A 20,857-nucleotide genomic window follows, 5' to 3' on the forward strand; every position below is an offset into this window, starting at 1 on the left:
TCTCTGTATCAGGCATCTGACGAAGAGAACTTGATTCTCGAAAGCTTATGCTAAAATAAAATTGGTTAGTCTTAAAGGTGCTACTGGACTCTTTTTATTTTTTTGGTGGTGTTGTTTAGAGTGCTAAATTCACTACCAGTGGATATTGTGATGGCTATGAGCATAGACTCATAGAGGCAGATCCATAGAGGAAAAGTCAATGATGACTAAAATGTGTCTGAAGGCTGTGGCTTTGTTTATGGAGTCAATCCATCTCATATGAGATCATCCACTTATCCTACTGCCTTCAACTTTTCCTAGCATTACTGTCTTTTCCAGTGACTAAAGGGAGCCTCCATATTCAGAGGCAGCAAACCTCTGAATTCCAGTGCTGGGAGCAGCATCAGAGGAAGGGGCCTGGCCTCTGTGCCCTTTCCTGGGTAGCTGGTTGGCTGCTGTGGCAGACAAAATGCTGGACTAGATAGACCACTGGTCTGATCCAGCAAGGTTCTTCTCATGTTCTTATTTTTGTTGGGTTAGCACATATTTTATTTCTGCTTTTTAAAGTTTTGTATGTGGTAATCAAGCCATATCTTCAAAGCCGCATGATTGTCACGGCAAACACAGGCCATTTTCACATCTTTCCCCTCGTGTAAAATCACACAAAACTCAAGGAATGACGGTGTCTTCATGGTGCAATTTCCTGTCATGTTTCCGTTTTATGGTGTGATTTCTGATGTCATCGCACAACAAAACGGAATAATGACTAGAAATCATGCCATGAAGACGCCGTTGTCCCATGAGTTTTGTGCGATTTTGTGTGAGGGGAAAGACGTGTGAAAATGGCCACAATCTGTAATGCGGTGAGGAATAACAACAACAACATTCAATTTATATACCACCGTTCAGGATGACTTAACACCCACTCAGAGTGGTTTACAAAGTATGTTATTATTATCCCAACAACAAACACCCTGAGAGGTGGGTGGGGCTGAGAGAGCTCCTAGAAGCTATGACTGGCCCAAGGTCACTCAGCTGGCTTCAAGTGGAGGAGTGGGGAATCAAACCTGGTTCTCCAGATTAGAGTCCTGCGCTCTTAACCACTACACCAAACTGGCTCTCTATGGCTTCTACTGCTATTCTGTGTGATGTCATCAGGCTACATCACCAGATCTCATGAGTCATAGGGCTGTGGCTGTGGTCTGGGTGTTATCGAAACTGTAACCCATGTTTTATTTGAATGTCCGTGGTACAACAAGGCAAGACAGAAATGGATCAAACCCCTGACATTACACTGAGCAGATTTCACACCAGATATTTTAGTCCCTAAATTATTAACAGACTCAAGAGTGGAAAATTTACTCATTTTAGCTAAACTTTTAGCTCAGGCCATGGGAATTCGGGCAACTTATAGGAAATCACCCCTTTTGTAGTTTTATTGTAGCATAAGCTTTCGAGAATCACAGTTCTCTTCGTCAGATGCTTGGAGGGCCAACAGAAACTGGTCAAATATAGAGGAGGAGAGGGGAGGGGGGGAGGAGAGGGGAGATGCAAACAACTCCTTTGATATGGAGATGCAAACAGCTCCTTTTGATGTGGGGATCAGTTTGCTTCTGTAAAGGTTCAAAGGAGTTTGCTGTGTTAGTCTGTAGTAGCAAAATCAAAAAGAGTCCAGCAGCATCTCCAAGACCAACCAATTCCACTGCAGCACAAGCCCTGGAGAACCACAGCCCTCCCCGCCAGATGCATCTGACAAAGAGAGCTGTGGTTCTCGAAAGCTTATGCTACAATAAAGTTGGTTAGTCTTAAAGGTGCTACTGGACTCTTTTTGATTTCGCTACTACAGACTAACACCGCTAACTCCTCTGGATCTTTTGTAGTTTGTGGACTAACTTTCTCTGGCCTGAATTTTTACTTTCATCCTCATGTTCTCAGTCACTACTTAAGACTTATAGGTCAGAAGAGTAGAGCAAGAAGGAAAGAAAGAAAGAAGGAATCTTGGGGCTGGGGATGCTAATTGCAGTCTGGGCAGTCCTAATTGCAAAGCAATGTGGGAGGGGGTCGTGGCTCATTGGTATAGACTTCATATGCAGAAGGCCTCCAGTACTGGTCTGCTCCATCTTCGCTTAAAAGACCTCCCATAAAAGTGCAGGGAAAGACTCCTCACTGACAGAGAGCCTGTAAGTCAGTATAGACAATACTAGGAGAGATGGGCCAAGGGCCTGATTTGATACAAGCAATGTTCCTCTAATTGGAATTTCTTCCCCAGAGGTCACAGGGGCAGCTCATGGGACAGAAAGAGGGCACTCTCCATCCTAGCTCTGAACAGGATTTCTCTTTTCTGTTACAGATGCCGGCATCATTTGAAGAAAAGCCTGGGACGTTCTGTGAGGCAAAGCAGCTGCTGTCGGATCTCACACCACGGCAGGTGTCCAGGGAGGGTGACAGTGGAGACGTGAGACCTCTGGGTAAGCATCCTCATGCCAGAATTCTTGGGCGGCCTCTGCTTCTCTGAACATCTTCTTCTGTGGACATCTCTATAGTCCTTGAAATAACCCTTGAAATGGTAGCCTTTGTGAGTATACTGAGAATTTTGTGTTACAGGTAGGGTTTTCATTTGTCCACTTGTAGTGGGCAAACTCCTGCCAGTGCTCCCCATCCTCCACATTTGCTCAGCGGAGCAGTGAGGGGAAGGGGGAGTGGAGGAACAACGTTGCGCAACACAGCAACTTCTGTCTGGAACCCGGAAGTGAAATCGCCACATCATGTGATGTAGGAATTTTCACAGTCTCTATAGTTTTTACTATAGAGATTGGGGGAAATCCTAGAGCATTGCACAACATGGTGATGTGACTGTTGGATTTTTAGCCAGAAGTAACACTGTGGCTTTGCACAATGCTAATTTGTCAGTCTCTGTTCCCAATTTTTTTGCTGCTGTTGGAGCTGGTCTGGCAACCCAAGTTAAAGGCATCTTCTGTTTTCACAGAACCGTGATTTGGTGTTACATGTGTTTGTGTTTATATGCTTTTAATGAATAATTTTATATATACTTCATTTTAAATGCTGTTTTAATGTGTGAAATGTTTTGCTGTTTGCTGTTTTGGGGACCCTATTTGGGTGGAAAGGTTGCATAGCAATGTTTTAAATAAAATAATCTCCAAGATGCGTGGTGGCTCAATGGCAGAGCAGCTGCTTGGCATGCAGAAGGTCCCAGGTTCAATCCCCGGCATCTCCAATTAAAAGGATTAGGTAGTGGGTGGTGTGACAGATTACCTGAGACCCTGGAAAGCCAGGTCAGTATCAGATTTACATGTTTGCAGTTCCCCGTGTGGATTCAACATACTTGAGCTGCATAGTGTAGACATGCCTTTAAAGTCTGTTCTTCAAATTCAGAGCCGGACACACATGAAGCTGCCTAATACTGAGTCAGACCATCGGTCCATCCAAGGTCAGTATTGTCTGCTCAGACTGGCAGCTGCTCTCCGGGCTCTCAGGCTGAAATCTTTCACGTCACCTGCAATTTACTGCTGGGGAGTTCACTTGGGACATTCTGCATGCCGACCAGATGCTCTGCCACTGAGCCACAGGCTCCCTCTCCTGGGCTTCTTTCATCATAGCGCATTCCTAAACAGAGTTGCATTCTTCTAGAAGGGTGTGATTGCATCGGAGTGCCCTGGCTGGGTACTTTGTTTGATGCGGCCTTTGAGGGCTGTGGAATGTCCTCAAATGTGCTTCTCTCTATCCTTCTATTGGAAGGATAATGGAGGAGTGGAGGACAACAGTAGAGTATGTGCAGGAACTGAGAACATTTCTTACAAAGGAGGGCTGAAAGAGCTAAGCTAGAATTAGCCTAGGAAACCAGGGGCAGCAAAGGAAATTTGAAATCATAATTATATCAGCCAGGGCAGAAATTCTAACGGAGCTTGCTTTTCCCCACCCCATCGAGAAGGCCCATGAATGATGATAACATGAGACATAACAGGGCCTTTCTGCAGATCTCAGACTGCATCACAATGTGTTTGCGGAACAGAATATAATCCTTACATCTAATCGCCAAGGGCTACTTTCTGCAAACCAAGTTTTGCACAAAAATCCATTTGTTTTGTGAGGGTATAAAAAAATATCCCATAACAGTCAGTGTAAACAAAAGAATTCAGATTGCACTTTAGATTATTGTAGCAACTCAAAATAGCATTTGGAGGAGATTTGGAGTGGAGATTATGGAATTAGTCAGTGGGAGGCAAAGAAAGAAATTGGATCCGGAGACGGGGAGAAACAGAGCTGAACCCAGAGGAGGGGAAATTGGGGAGTGGAGGTGGGATAGGATTTCCTCCCAGGTCCCTTTCTTCTAATATGTAATAGCCTTTATGTAGTTCAACAGGTTTCACATACATTCTTACAACAATCCATGTGTTACAAAAAATAAGTCAAAAGCAAAGGAGGAAGTCACAAGAGTTTGTGGCACAGGAGAGATTCGAACCAGAGACCTCCTGATTCATAGTTTGGCTTCTTAGTAGCTGTGCTGTGCCTACTCTTATTCTCCCCTTCTCTAGGTGCTCCTTTCATGTGATCAAGGACCAAATTTTCCTTTTCTTAGGCTGAGGCTATAAGTCGTGTCAAAGAATCTCTCTTTTTTAATAAAAACTTTATCAGGTGAAGGATTGATCAGTACCAGCAAGGAGGAGAAGTGTCAGCCGAAAGATTCTGATCCAGAGGAACCTATCGTGATTTCAGAATGGAGGGCTGAGCAGAGCCTTACCCAGTGTCCTAAGAAGGAAGGAGAGCCTCCGACTCTGAGTCAGCACGGCCCCAAGAAACAGCAAAGAAATCATCCCGGAGAGGGAGGGAGGAAACCCATTCCCTTTCAAGGTCACCAGCCCCTCAGTAAGGCATTCGTGCAACAGCAGAGCTATGTGAGGAAGGGAGAGGACACCTGCAGCATTATTGTCCAAGGTTTTGCCCAGAGACCTCCCTTTGTGGGCTGCCCAGACTGCGGGAAAGGCTTCATCGACAACGCGACCCTGGCACGGCACCGGAGAATTCACACCGGAGAGAAGCCTTACCGGTGCTTGGAATGTGGGAAGAGCTTTAGCCAGAATGCCACTCTGAAGACCCATCAGAAAAGTCACATGGGGGCAAAAGCATTCCAGAGCTCATTGCTTCATAAAAACCAGAGGATCCATATGGGGAACAACCCTCCCACTGGCTCAGCCAGCGGGGTCACCTTCGGTGCCAGCCCCAGCCTCATCGGACGCCGGAAGACTCATACAGGACCAAAGCTGTTTGAATGCTCGAACTGTGGGAAAGGGTTCAGCCGGATCGCACACCTCATTTCGCATGAGAGAATCCACACGGGAGTGAAGCCCTTTGAGTGCTCAGACTGTGGGAAAAGTTTCAGCGACAAATCAAACTTCAATAGGCATTACAGGCTCCATATGAGAGATAAACAGTCTAGTTAGAGTTTTATCATATATGAAGGACTTTCGACTCCTGTATCAATCTGCTTGCCAGTTAAGATTAGTACCTCCTTTTCTGGGTATGCCTACCTTTTGCGGTGAGGTGGGTTGAGATCAGAGAAGGGCTTTTTCAGTGGTGGCACCTCAGATATAGAATGACCTCCCAGAGATTTCCACTGGTGCCTAATCTTTTAGGCACTAAGGTGTAAATGTTTTTATTTGCCTGAGCTGTTTAGTAGTGTTGTAGACACCCCAGGCCGAGATTCCTTTTTAGTTTACTATTTTATCACGTAGTTTATTCAATACTGTTTTAGCCTCTTTTGTTTTTTTATCTGCTGCTTTAATCACTTTTAGTTTTTAATAGTTTTAGAAATTGATTTTGCTAATTTTACTGTAAGCCGAAAGCAGCAAATAAATCACTGGTATAATTAATAATTTTTCTGTTGGGAAAGCTAAGCCTATTCCAAAATCTTTCTTTTGAGAATTGAGTGGTTATGGGTGGCTGTGCATGCTTAAAAGAAGTCCCATTCATTTCAGTTGTGCAGGAGATATTATTGGTGGATCAAGCCTTACCTTGAGTGGTAAAGTGCAAGAGAGGGTTTTGTCCACTCCTAGGTGGTGTTGTGGATTATATTTTTATCCTGTCCTCCTCCCACATTGCTCGGGGTGTTGTTTGTGGTTCTCCTTTCCTCCAGTTTATCCACACTACAGCCCTGTGAGGTAGGGTACGGTGATTGATCAAGGATCCCTAGTGAACTAGCAGGGATTTGAATCTGGAACTTGTTGGCCAAAGCCCAGTGCCCTATGGATCCTCAGTAGAGTGCTTTTCTCCCATGGAGAAGGCTCCAGGTTCAAATCTCAGCCTCCCCAGTAAAGTCCATCCATCCCAGTAGGTATCCAAGTGGTCTGAGTCAGGGGTGGAATTCAACCTGGATCTGGGCCCAGTTATTATTAAACCATAGTTTCATTTAAACTTTTACTTCTGTTAGGTTAACAGAAAATGACAAATATATACAAAATTAAATTTGGGGTTATTTTTTATTTAATTTTAATCAAAAATGCTGTACATGTGCTTAGGGCATGTTGTACTGGTTTATAGTAGGCTGATAGTGGTGACATTCATCGAATCACAAAGATGGAAGGGGCCATACAGACCTTCTAGTCCAACCCCCTGCCCAATGCAGGGGGATCTTGTATTATCTGGGTGGGGGGCGCCCCTCTTCTTGAGTTATAATTCCACCCAGGGTCTGAATCAGTATGACACACCTCTGTATCTTCTTATACACAGACATTTGAAGGTACACTGCCTCTGTATGTGGCAGTTCCATTTATGGGATCATCGCCCCTGAGAATCCAGTCTTGTTTGAATTATTTTTAAAAGCTATCAAAGCCACAAGCATTTTGGATTCTGAGTGGCTGGAGCGGGGGCAGTCAATCATTCCAACGCTGATCACACATCTTTGGTGAATGAAATGAAAAGTTATCTGGGAGAGGGAAACTTTACAGAAAGCCTGATGGAAAAGAGTGGCAGTGGGAAGAAAGAGGGTTCCAGACCGCCAGGGGAGTTTAGCTGCCTTTGAGACCCAAGGCGAGAACAGTCAGCGTTAAAACCATGACGGCTAAACCTCTTAAACCAAAGCTCAAAAGATAAAGCCAGCAAAAACAGTCCAGAATAAAGCCTTCCTTTAAAACACTCACCTGGGTAACTCGGTCTTGCAACCTCTCTTGAGAGAGAGATCACGGTCACGGACTTTTTAAAGTTCTCAAAGTGGCTGTTCCAGAGTGTGGGACTATTGTGATGAATGGGGGAAAAGAAGAAGTATCTGTCGGTTTTTTTCTTACTGGGTCTTAAAGCAGCCAGGGTGTGTGTATGGAATTTCCAGTCAGTAAAATGGCAGAGGGGGTTGTTAGACTCTAACCCTAACCCTTTCACCAGCATCATGGGAGGCACCTGTATTTGAGAGCCATCTAATGAAAAGTGCTGAAGAGACAATAGCGCCAAAATGAAAAAGGGGAAGGAGGGGAACAAAGTGTTTCGGACCCTCAATGAGCTTGTTTGTGTCTGTTTGAGCCTAGCTGTTCTCTAAATGTCAGTTCAACAGAAAGCTTTCCAGTCTCATGAATCCTTTATTTGTTATGAGTTTTACTTTATTTTGGTTCCTATCTACTTGGGGCTTGTATTCTTGGTGTTGACTGTCTTGCTGTGTACTCTATATATTGATCCTTCTGTGCTAGATCGATGCCTGACTGCTATGCAACTTCTTTTTTTTTTTGGCAATGTAACCAACGGCCAGCTGTAAAAAAAATCTGGTGATGAAAAAATGTTTAATAAAAATCAAGTTTAAATATTTGTTAGAAAGGTTGATGCTTGGATTGTCTTCCTGTTCCAGCAGATGATGAGAGAGGTGTTTGAGAAAGAGAAATATCAAACCAAACAATTCCAGAAACCAGCAGGGACATAATTTTGTCAGAAATAACAGAAAGCTCTTTTAGAAGGTAATGGCCTAAGGGGAAAGAGAGGCAAATTAATTCACTTTGAGACAGGTGGTAACCAGAGATTCTGTGGGAATTCGCTCTCACAAAGAATCCCCAAGGGTGAGGGACAGGTAACCTGCACCAAATGTGGTACCACAATTAAATGGAGGTGAGACTTGATAGCGCATGAGAAAATTTGTACAGGAGAACGGCAGTGTGAATGTTCGGTTTGCAGGAAAAGCGCCAACATTTCTTCAGACTTAAAGGTCCCTAAGAGAACCCACACAACAGAGAAGCCATATAGATGCTGTGAACGTTTTCGGCTGTATTTCACACTTCTTTTCAGTCACAAGGAGATTCGTAGCAGAGAGGAATTGCACGAACGTTCAGATTGTGTGAAAAGCTGCTGGAGCGCTTGGCATTTCAGTGGTCACAAAAGATTCCTTACAGGAGAGAAACCACACAGCTGCATGGACAGAAAGGAAATGCTTCAAATGCTGCTCACACTGTTGATAGCTGCAAAAGAAAAAGGATATCGGCTCAGAAACACTTCAGGGACAGATTGAGCCTCAGTGTAAATACAAAAAACCCTGTGTGTTCCCACTTGTAGGAGAAATCTGTGAGTGCCTGTAGACAAGCTTCTAAAAAGCCCCTCACCTAGAGTAAGCAACATTTCTTATTGGGGTTCACGGCCGTTTTGGGGTGGGGGGGATTTTAAATCCACACTTAGCCACGAAGTTTGGGCCAGTCACTCACCCTCTGTACTTAACCTGCTTTAAGGGATTCATGTGAGGAAAAAATGAGGGAGGGGAGAACTGTGCTGTTAGTTGTCCTGAGCTCGCCGGATGGATTAAGAAAACATAATGAAATAAATAATGCCCAAAAAAGCTGTAGGCTGACTCCAGTTATAGGGAAAGGATCAAGGCTGGAACACAAAGTGACCTGACTTTAGGTAACACCTAGAAATAGATGCCAGAGTGGGCGTAGCATGAGAGATCCAAGCAGCTCAAACGTTTCAGACAGAAGAGGCGAACTCTTGGCAGGTAAGTCTAACCGCTGTGATGATTGAATGGAACCTCCATGTTCAGGGGCACTATGCCTCTGATGATCAGATCTCGGTACAAATGAGGACATTATTGTCTCTGTGCCATGCTTGTTGGCTTTCAGCAGGGACACCTGGCTGACCACTGTGGGGAGGTAAGGATACTGGTTTACATAGACTTTTTGTCCCAATTCTGATGAATTCATGGCACAACATTTAAAACTAGCTATTAACTACAAGAGCTAAGAATGGAACTTGCATGGACAGGGGCAGTATATCTGAAGGCTGGGGATAAACCACAAGACAAGCAGCTTTCATGTCCTGTGTATGGGCTTTGCAGAGGCCACTGCTGGAGGCAGAACACAGGGCAAAGTGGACTTCGATCACCCATCCAGGATCAGGCGTGGAGAAGGTGGCAATGCCCCACTTCACCCGTCTGGGATCAGGCATGGAGCAGGCGGCAATGACCCCCTTCACCCAACTAGGATCAGGCATGGAGCAGGTCACAATGCCCACCCCCCCCCTCACCCAGCTGGGATCAGGCATAGAGCAGGTGACAATACCCCCTCTTCACCCAGCCGGGATCATGCATGGAGTAGGCAGCTATGCCCCCCCTTCACCTGACTGGGATCAGGTGCGGAGCAGGCAGCAATACCCACCTCTTCTTCACCCGGCCAGGATCAGGTGCAGAGCAGGTGACAATGCCCGACCACCTTTCCCCCATCCAGGATCAGGGGTGGAGCAGGGGGCAATGTCCGCCCCCTTCACCCAGCTGAGGGATCAGGTGTGGAGCAGGGAGAAATGCCTGCCCACCTTCCCTCGGCTGGGATCAGGCATGGAGAAGGCGGCAATGCCCCCCCTTCACCCAGAGGGGATTAGAAGCAGAGAAGGCAGCAACGGCCAGTGCCCGCCCTTCCCTTTCTAGAGCCCATTGTATTTTTCCCCACAATGGAGTTCGTTGCTAGTCTTTATGAAATCTACAAGAACTCCTTCTGTTGGTATTATAAGAGCCCTAAGGCTAATTTTTTTTTAATGCGGTGGGATTTGCGAACAAGCCAAAAGCTACTAGAATCCTTAAATTTTTAAATATGATTTGAATATGGAAATTATTTATTCTGCAGAAACTCTCTTACTGAACTGAATGGAATTATAAAACCTAATTTCGATTGCTAGATTAGTCTTTGCTCGATATTAGAAACAAAAAACAGTTCCCATTGTACTGGAATGCATTGATAAAAACAATGAGACATTTAAATTTATAATACTAACTGCTATGAAAAAAGGAGATGTTCACAAACTGAATCTCTACAGGTACTGAATAATGTCTAATTTTATTGGTTAGGACCTTATTTTGTATGTTGTTTTGTATTTAACATATATGTAAAACAATAACAAAAACTCACCCGAGGGTTATGATGGTGGGAAAGGCCTTGCTGAAAAGGATTCATGCAGATGAGAAGTGGTACAGATGCTCAGATTTAGGGACGAGCTTCGATCTGAGCTGAGCTCTGTTGTGCACCAAAGAACCCGTGTGGAAGGGAAACCCTCACAGTCCTCAGAACCTGGGGAAAGTCTGGGGGTTTAGAGTTTAATCAGTCTCGGAAAACTGCCAGAAAAAAACTGGCTTGTTGATTTGCTCAGCCAGAGGGGAAAGAAATAGGTTTAGTCTGAGCCTTGCTGAAAATCAGGGAACTCACACAAGAAGCAAACAGCATGAAAGCTCAGACTGTGGGAAAAGCTTCCTCCTCAGCTCAAACCTGACTTTGCATCAAAAATCTCATCGGGGGGGGGGTGAGAATGTTTCAGTGCTCTGAGCATGAGAAAGTATTCAAAGACGGTGCAAGCCTGGACAAAGACGAGAAATTCCAACCAGCGGAGAAGCTATGCAAATGTTTGAACTGTGGGAAAAGTTTGTTGCTGGGATCCAACCTGGCTCTGCATGAGAGAAGCCATGTGTGGATTAAGCCATTCTAGTACTCCAACTGGGGAAAAGCTTCAGTGACAAATAGAACTTCTACCAACATTACTGCCTGAACGACAGAGAGAAGCTGCACAAATGCTGCTTCTTCACCGCTTCAGCCAGTACTAGGATCTGCCTGCCCACAAGAGAATCCATGCACAATAGATGGAGAGCTTACCTCTATTAGAATAATATCTCCCCTGAAGGCTTAAACACATGGCCTCCACCCACTGAGCCATGCATCCCACCTCGAACAATGGTCAGCTTTGGATTCGGGGTTGAGGAAGTGTGGGACAATCATAGTTATGAAAGATCCGGGTGACGCGCAGCCCTGAACTTCCAGCATCAAGTTAAAGGGAAAGTCCATGGCTCAGTGGTGGAGCTTTTGCCTGGTATGCAGAAGATCTGAGGTTTGATCCCTAGCATCTCCAGTTAAAGGGACCAAGTTAGTTGTTGTGATGTGAAAGACCTCTACTGGAAATTCTAGAAAGCCGCTGTCAGCCTGAATAGACAATACTGACTGGGACGGAGCAATGGTATGAGTCAGTCTAAGGTAGCCTCATGTGAAAGCAGCTATTTCTGCAATAGTGCCATGAAGCAGAGAAGGGGAACCATTTGGCCCTGGCATCAACAGTTTGAAAGAAGTGGCAGGAGCTGGTATAGACAATCCAAGAGAGCCCGGGGGCTAGATGGACCAGTGGACTGAGTCAGTAACAGGCAACTTCGTATGTATTTTTCTGATGTTGGTTGCAATTAAAAATTTTCCAGATAGTTCCATTTGAAACGCAAAGTTCAGAGGCTTTATGGAGACAGTCTCTTGAGATGATCCAATCTTGTACTATTATTTCCCCAGTCTATTCCAGACTGTGGTAGATCCAAGAAGGGCTGACCTCAGTCTTGAGTGGTCAGCTTATTAAAAACTAGAACCCTTATGGTCCAGCAGCATGTTTTAAATTTTACCACTGACTTAAGAAAACTTAATTGCCTTTACATTGTCTTAAGAGGCAGTGCCTTTCCTTTTCCCCTCTTCCACAGCAGCCAACTGACCACCACCCCTTGAATTTTGTATCTGGGGGTCAGCAAGCCCTTAGGAACAGCATAATGGGAGTCTGTAGTGAGAGGAGAAATTTGCAGAAATCTGTGTCCTCTTGAAAAACATTAAGTGCCCTTAAGTCTTTAGAAGATGTTTGGATACAGGCCTGGGTCTCCTAACAGTTTAGACTTCCCTCATCTTAAGAACATAATAAATGCTTTTCTGGTTCAGACTTTTTAAGCCAGAGACCTCCAAGGAGGTGTCCACAGGCACTATAGTGCCCACCAACTCCTTTCCTGGCAGCCTCCAAGTGTTCTTAGAAAAATGTTGGGCCAAGTGGGACTTTTGCCCAGCAGGGTTTCTCATTGGCCTTTGGAAATATGATTGGCTGTGAAGATTTTTTAAAAAGTTATGTCAGCAACAGCAGCCACCTCAGCACAAGAATCTTCACTGTGTTACTGCGTGTGTTCATTTCAGAAGGCCTCCTGTTAAGTGCAGCTTCTGTCTGAAATGTTGATGTGTGGTTGGTTCCATCTCCTGTGGCAGCCATTTTGTAAGCTGCCCTGCCTCCTATGGGAGTCATTTTGTAGTTGACTCTGCCTCCAGTGGCAACCATTTTGTAGTTGCACCCACCACCCTGAGTCAAAGTGTCTGTGGGCTGAAAAAGGTTGGAGGTCCCTGTTCTCAGCAGTGGCTTGCTGGATCAACCTTTGCAAGAAGTCCAGTCAACTAGGTGGTGTTGGGTGGTCCATCAGAAAATGGACTTCAGCCTCATGTGGGAGACAGTCCAGCCTTAACTCTGATGTCGGTTTCTGAACTCGCTGTCTACGGGATCAGAGATGGGCACGAACCAGAAAAAAAACGAACCATGTGGTTCGTGGTTTGTCAAATTTCACAAACCACGAACTTTCATGAACCTGCCCCTGGTTTGCGAACTGGTTCATTTGGTTCGTGAAAACGGCACATTGTCGGAAAAGCATCACTTCCGGGCCAGCAGAAGGTCACTTCCGGGCCAACAGAAGTTCACTTCCGGGTCAGCAGAAGGTCTGCAGGAAGTCCATCCCCTGTTGCCTAGGAAACTGATTGATTGGCACCAGGCTGTCTGCAGTCACGAACCAAAAACCGAACCAAACGAACCAGCCTAAAGTTCGTGGCAGTTCGTCAGAAATGGGATCTGACAAACTGTGGTTCGTGAACCACGAACCGGCCTGGTTCGTGCTTAATTTTGGTTCGTATTTCAGTTCGTGCCCATCTCTATACGGGATCCCTCTTTATTGAAAAGCAGAAACATGGACAATGCAGTTGAAGCCTACTCTGCGTTAATCCTAGGGTATCATTGGGTAGGAAGATATTAAATAGTTTGCCATGTTTCTAGTACCAGTATATGCTGCTTATTCAAGTAACATTTCAGTGGCTACATAATTAAAATTACATACTTGATCTGAAATAATTCCAGAGGGGTAGTCATGTAGGTGTTTTGTGGCAAAATTGAGCAGAAGTACAATGGCACTGTAAAGACTCGAAATTTGTTCCAGTGTCTGGTGTGGTGAGTCTGAGCTCACTTCGTCAGATGCATTTGAGGAAGTGAGCTCTGACTCAGGCAAGTGTAAGCTGGAATAATACATGAGCTAGCGGGAAACAATCAGCAAATTCAGGACACAATGATCAGCAGGTGTTTGGGATGGATTCCCATATATTTAAACAAGAAATGTACACAGCCTAAAATGACTAAATTGTTAAAAATTGGAATTCTATTCCAAAGTTTCCATAGAGACATAATTAATTGTTTGTTACAACTTTTAGGGCTCAAACACCACATGATTACTTTTATTTACTTCATTTACCCTCTGGCTTTCTCTCCAATGAGGACCCGCAGTGGCTGACACCATCCTCCTCTCCTCCATTTTGTGCTCACAACAATCCTGTCAGGTAGGTTAGGCTGAGAGTGTGTGGGTGGTCCAAAGTCACCCAGCAAGCTTCCATGGCAGAGGTGAGATTCAAAACTGGGTCTCCCAGAACCTAGACCAACCACTACACCATACTGGCTATCTTCACAGGTCTTGTTATCCTCACAAGATCTCTGTGAGGTAGGTTAGCCTGAGAATGTGCAACTACCCACCCTGATTATGGCAGACCCATTGGTTTGGTTTAAAGATTATCTTGCCCCCATCACAGGTTTAAAAATGATCTTGCCCCCATAACAGGGTAACCTGATAGTTCCAGGTGGGTAGCTATGTTGGTCTACAGTAGAAGAGCAAGATTTGGGTCTGGTAGCACCTTAAAGACCAACTAGATTTCCAGGGTATGAGCTTTCAAGAGTTAGAACCGATGGATTTGGGACAGTGAAACACTTTCTTTCACACACCACATAAGGAATGTATGGAACTCACTGCCACAAGATGTGGTGATGGTCACTGACTTCAAAAGGGGACAAAATTAAGAAAAGTCAACAGCTATTGACCGTGAGAGCTTAATAGAGCATCCATGTTCAAAAGCAGTATGCCTCAGTTGCTCAGTGAAGGAGGGATGGTTTCCCCTCAATTTATATGCAATTGGGAAGGAACTGGGCTTAAGCAAAAATCTGAAGTCCAGAGGCTTTTGGCAAATAGCTGACATCGGCTTTAAGAAAACTTGTTGTTGCTCTAGTAATTCTCAGATTGATTATATCTGCACATATGAGTATATTTGAACTTGATAAGGAAGAAGGTCACATTTATAAACAAATAAAAATCACAAGATAGGTCTGGATGGGAGTGGAGCACTTTTCTTTGTTTTAATATAATACATCTATCTGCCCCAATCTTAAAAGAAGCATTCTTGCCTTAAAAGAATACCTCTTCTAAGAAGAAGCATCTCCTCCTGCCTTTTAGCAAACTAACTGTCTGCAATCCTAAACATACTTATTAGGGAGTAATCCCCACGGAACTCAATGGGAATTACACCTGAGTAAACACATTTGAGACTGCTCTGTTAGAAATGGGTTTCGCTTTCACTCTGCTTCAGGAAAAGCTAAGTATCCGACCTAAATATGTAACAAAAGGCAAGACCCAGCTAAATTGCACAGAAACAAGAGAGGGAAAAAAACCTGGCCAAGTCAAAAGCGTATCCAAAATTTACTAGCACAATTTAAAGTGGCAAGTGCTCAATTTCTCATGTGCAAACGACAATTCATAGTCAATACATATTGTGTAATTAACTCCACAGGTAATGACTCCAAGGTACAAGGTAAGTCAGTTCAGCAAATAGTCTTGGAATATATACAAGGTACAAGGTAAGTCAGTTCAGCAAATAGCCTTGAAATGTAAACTTTTCTTTTTTTCTTCTTTCAGTTTGCAATGTGACCAGTGGATTGGTGGTGACTGAATCCAGATGCCCAAAACTGGGACCGGCTCTTTCTCACACAGATTTTCGTCCCCATGGACTTCCTCAGGGGCGTGTCAGTATTGCAGTGTCTTTTACAATTCTTTCATAGTACCTGGAGAGTGACGCCAGTAGCAGCTACCGGCTAGCCGGTACCAGGTAGCTGCTACCAGCGTCGCTCTCCAGGTACGATGAAAGAATTGTAAAAGACACTGTGCAATACTGACACGCCCCTGAGGAAGAAGAAAAAAAGAAAACTTTACATTTCAAGGCCAGGGCTTTTTTTCAGCTGGAACGTGGTGGAACGGATTTCTGGAACCTCTTGGAAATGGTCTCATGGCTGGTGGCCCCGCCCCCTGATCTCCAGACAGAGGGGAGTTTAGATTGCCCTCTGCATCGCTGGAGGGCAATCTAAACTCCCCTCTGTCTGGAGATCAGGGGGCGGGGCCACCAGCCATGTGACCATTTTCTCCGAGGGCAACCCACTGAGTTCCACCACCTCTTTTCCCGGAAAAAAACCCCTGTTCAAGGCTATTTGCTGAACTGACTTACCTTGTACCTTGGAGTCATTACCTGTGGAGTTAATTACACAATATGTATTGACTATGAATTGTCATTTGCACATGAGAAATTGAGCACTTGCCACTTTAAATTGTGCTAGTAAATTTTGGATACGCTTTTGACTTGGCCGGGTTTTTTTCCCTCTCTTGTTTCTGTGCAAGTATCCGACCTAAAGCTTGAATAATTGGATTGTATTATCATTGGCCAGCAAGTCACAGACTGATGTAGATCCTTGGAAGGCTCAGATCCAGCCCTTTGCAGCTTGATCAGAGTTTCTAAAAATTGTTAGCCATATGGCTTCCTTTTCCAAGTTGAGCCTGAGATGCCCCTCGCTCCCGGAGGAAGGTATCAGATGCTGTGGCAAAATATATTTTCTTCCGCAGACCCACTCTGTCAAACAACATTGCTCTGGTGACCAGCCCCACCCTGCATTGATTCTAAGTGACACTCAGAGAGTCGAGTTCAAATCTCCCTTCAGACTGACGGTTTGCCTTTGCCTCAGTTCCCTTGCTACAGCGGAGGAATAAGGGCCACTCTGCTCATCAGCAGGCTGCAGAAGGGAGGAACAGATTGTAAAAACACCTTAGAAATTAATAGTGCACTTGCTAATTTCTTTCTCATGGTTTTAAATCTTGCTTTATCATTTACACACGAGGTGGTAGATCGACCCCACCATTCCGCTTTTGGCAGCAAATGAAACAGACAACCCCAGAATGGATGACTGAAATGTGTCATGAAAATGGCCTAGGAGCCTTGGGGAGTTACATTTCTCAACTGTATCTGCTTTTTGACAATAGCTTGGAAAAGACAAATCAACAAGCAACTATCGTTGAACACCGTTTATTTGAACCAATCAACATGATGAGCCCACATAAGGTTATGGTCAGAGTATCGGACTACAGCAGGTGAGGCCTGGTTTCCAATTTCTGTCTGAACATAGGGCGTGGGTTGCCAATCTCCAGGTGGGACCTGGCTATCTCCTGGAATTACAACTGATCTCCAGGCAACAGCGATCAATTCCCCTGGAGAATATGGCAGATTTGGAGGGTGGACTCTATGGCGCTGTTTCCCAAAGTATGGGTCGGGACCCACTGGTGGGTCGCGAGCGGATATTGGGTGGGCCCTGAAACTGATAGGGCGACAGTCACAACACGTTGGCCGGGCCGTGTCGTTCGGCCGGCAGCCGAATGGTTACTAATAATTTAATTTCTCGCGGCGTGGCACAGAGTGTGATCGTTCGTCGTGGGCGCAGGGTGGGGGTGGGGTGGCCGAAGGCGACTCATGAGCTCGAGCGTCAGTCGTCACTGTAGTATTCGTCGTTGCATATTGTGTGTTTATTATCTTCTTAAAACTAAATAATGGACGTGGTTGAAACGGATAGCAAAAAGTACGCCGCAAGCGGCAGATTGCATACAGAGCGATAAAAAAATAGAAGACGTTATTTCGGATGACAAAAGTGACACTGAGCCTGACCTACTAGCTCCCTCTACAAGTTCACATGAAACAAAACGTCAAAAAGTTGTGAGAAAATATAATGTTGAATACCTGAAACTAGGATTCACGTGGAATCAAGATACGGTGGATCCACGCCCTCAATGCGTTATTTGCTGCGAAATATTGGCGAACAAAAGTATGCGTCCAAGTAAGTTGACACGTCATATAGAAACGAAACATTCCCATTTAAAAAATAAGCCAGTGGATTTTTTTCAAAGAAAATTATTGGATATGAAATCTTCAAAGAATATTGTTTCACATTTCATAAATATTAATGAAAATGCTACTTATGCCTCATATCTTATTAGCTTAAGAATCACCAGAGATGGTAAAGCTCATACCATTGGCGAGAATTTAGTGTTGCCATTGATTAAAGATGCTGTTGGAGTAATGTTTGGAGAAAAAGAAGTAAAGGAAATCGAACGTATACCACTTTCCAATAATACTGTTGCACGAAGAATTGATGAGATGTCCGAATGGGCAGAGGATGAGTTAATCCATAGAGTAGTTGGTAGTAAATATTTTACACTACAACTGGATGAGTCTACCGATGTGCAAAGCCTATCTCAGTTACTTGTTTTCGTGCGTTATATATGGCAAAACAACACGCATGAAGATATCTTGTTCTGCAAACCAATTATTCGTGAAACGGCAGAGTAAATTTTCAAAGAAATTGATTCTTATACAAAAGAAAAGGGTTTGGAATGGAAGAACTGTGTCGGCATATGCACTGACGGAGCTCGAGCTATGTGCGGCAAAAATAGCAGTGTGGTCACGAGGGTTCTTGAACGAAGTCCCAGTGCTTCGTGGACACATGGTAGCCTTCATAGAGAAGCACTGGTTTCAAAACCATTGCCTGATGATTTAAAAACAGTATTAAATACCGCTGTGAAAATTGTAAATTATATTAAAAGAAGACCCTTACAAACACGTTTATTTCAAAAGCTGTGCGAAGAGATGGGTAGTCTCCATAAATCTCTTCTTCTGCATACAGAGGTACGTTGGTTATCCAGAGGGAAAGTACTGACAAGATTAGCGGAATTACACAATGAAGTTACAGTTTACCTGGAAGGAAAAAATGAGTATCTTGAATCTCTACTGGACGAAGAATTCATCCTCAAGCTCACATACATGGTGGATATTTTCTCAAAGTTAAACGAACTCAATTTGTACCTGCAAGGATCAGACGGATCCAACATTTTTGCAGTTCACGATAAAATTCGAGCGTTCATGAAAAAACTTACGTTGTGGAAGAGATGTATCGAGGAAGGCAAGTATGATTGTTTTGAAACATTTAAAACTTTCATTATAGAAAACTTAGTGCAGCCAGATATCAATGTAGTGTCTGCAATTTCCACTCATTTAACAGAGTTGAAAAATAACTTTGACGCCTACTTCGGGGAAGAGATGAAAAAGTTCAACACCATGAGCTGGATTTGTAACCTGTTTCAAGACAACATACCAACTGTCATGTCAACAAAAGCAAGTGAAGAACTTATTGATTTATCGGAAGATACAGTGCTGAAAAACACTTTTAATCGCAAGCAATTAACGAAATTCTGGCTTTCAGTTGCTGACACCTATCCCTGCCTGTTTGATGAAGCCATGAAAGTCCTCCTCCCCTTCACTACCTCATACTTATGTGAAGTGGGATTTTCATCCATGGTTCATATTAAAACTAAATACCGAAATAAATTGGACGTAACGAATTCATTGCGATTAAAAGTGACTAAAATCGAAGTCGACGCTAAAGCTGTAATGGCAAGAAAAAGGAAACAAATACATCCTTCTCATTGAAATATCACATCTTATATTTAGTAAGTAAAAATTTCAATTATAACTGGATGTTTTTCTTTTTTTCTTAATTGAATAGTCCTTCACATAGTTAAGATATGTATTAACGAGAAAATGCTGCAGCAGCAATATAACGCTGCTTTTTCCCCTTCATGTTAGGCACGGGTGCGTTATATATTGTTATTGTATTACGTGGGTCCCGAACTTTGAAATTTTTTTTAGATGGGTCGCGGTCCTGACAACTTTGGGAAACACTGCTCTATGGCATTATATCCTCCTGAGTTCCCTCCCTAGTTCCATCCCCAAAGTCTCCAGGAATTTCTCAACCCAGAGTTGGCAACCCTAGGAACTCAGGACCTACCTAGAAATGCTGTTGTTGGGACCTGTCAAGCAGATGTGTGCTGGAAGCTCCTGGATTGAAAGTTTAGATGCTCAGTCATGTCACGTGTGAGCCAATTATCCAGCCAGACGTCCTGCTGGGCCCTGTTGGGGACATCCATGTGTACTGATGGGCTGCACTTGTACTCCCTTTTCCCACAGCCCATGATCTCAGGCCCCTGCACAGCTGGGAATCCTTTCACATGGGAATTCCAGGTACATGTCTGCTAGATGGGAGTCAGGACAGACCAGGGGAAAGACTGTGAACAGCTTATTTTGGTGGTAGGGTTTCTAGATTTCCTCCGGCAACCCTCATTGCCAGCAGGAGAAATATAAATTTAAATGCTGGAGTCACCTGTTTTTTTCCCCAAAAGTGACATTATGGTGCATGCAATATTGGTGACACCCCCTCCCCCCATGTCCTTGCCCCCTCCCCCAGCTCCTGGTGGTTGCCAGGCCTGGCCTGGCCATCCTATGTGGTAGTCAATCCTGTTTGTTTGGCCATCACTCTGTGGTGCCTACCTTGCAGGGGGGTAACTGGGAGGAAAATAGAGGCAGGGAGAACCTTGAATACTGCTCTGAACATCTTGGGGAATGGGTGGAATAAGGAAATAACTAAGCCAAGAGAAGAAAGGAAAAGAGAGAAGGAGGATATGTCTATGTAATACACACTTACACAGGTCTGACACCAATTTAAATGCCACGGCTTCCTCTCCTTCAAAAAATCTGGGGATTGTACCTTGCTGCGGGTGTTCAAGAATTTTCTACTTCCCCTTCATTCTCAGGATTCCTAAGGTAGAACTGGGCTATCTGATTCTGAACAGGAATCTTAGGGTTAAAAAAAACAATGATTGGTTTCCTAGAGAGGACCAGGTATTGGAGGAGCTGGGGGCTGAGGATATACATGGTACTTCCTGGACAGCCCTCTTGGGGAGGACTTTTGTGTGTGTTAATTTCCTTCAAAATCTTTGCCAGATGAGACATCCAGAGAGATTGTGAGGCAGTGCTTCCCTGTGCATTGTGAGAAAGTAAGTGTGCAGTTGTGCAAGGAGGGGCATCTGCATTCCCAGTGGGAAGAGGGGGGCAATTGGGTGGAGCAGTCAGGATGGGGAAAGTGGAACAACAAGAAGCTCAGGGAGGGGGGAGCTTTTCTTTTCTGCTCCTTGCCTCAGAATTATAGTTTAACATTTTGTTTTGAAATTCGATCTTAAGTTTAAAAAGCTGCTCTGAACTAACACTTCCGCTCTAGGCACGCTGTGTTCGTTTTTTATCCTGCCCTTGATAGTGGGTGGTAAACAAGCCACGGCATGGCATGGCAGGCTAAG

The 20,857-nt window shown here is 44.3% G+C and overlaps 1 protein-coding gene across 1 annotated transcript in view; it reads left to right on the forward strand.

Annotated features, from left to right (window-relative positions):
• LOC129327822 (uncharacterized) overlaps positions 1-20,857 on the forward strand; it is a 30,508-nt gene that overhangs the window by 4,109 nt on the left and 5,542 nt on the right. Inside the window, exons 3-5 of the mRNA XM_054976575.1 lie at positions 2,330-2,447; positions 4,633-5,433; positions 20,508-20,560. Coding sequence (XP_054832550.1) covers positions 2,330-2,447; positions 4,633-5,433; positions 20,508-20,560 — 972 coding nt within the window. The remainder of the gene's footprint in view (positions 1-2,329; positions 2,448-4,632; positions 5,434-20,507; positions 20,561-20,857) is intronic.

The sequence above is a fragment of the Eublepharis macularius genome, chromosome 4 (assembly GCF_028583425.1).
Source record: "Eublepharis macularius isolate TG4126 chromosome 4, MPM_Emac_v1.0, whole genome shotgun sequence".
Lineage (NCBI taxonomy): Eukaryota > Metazoa > Chordata > Lepidosauria > Squamata > Eublepharidae > Eublepharis > Eublepharis macularius.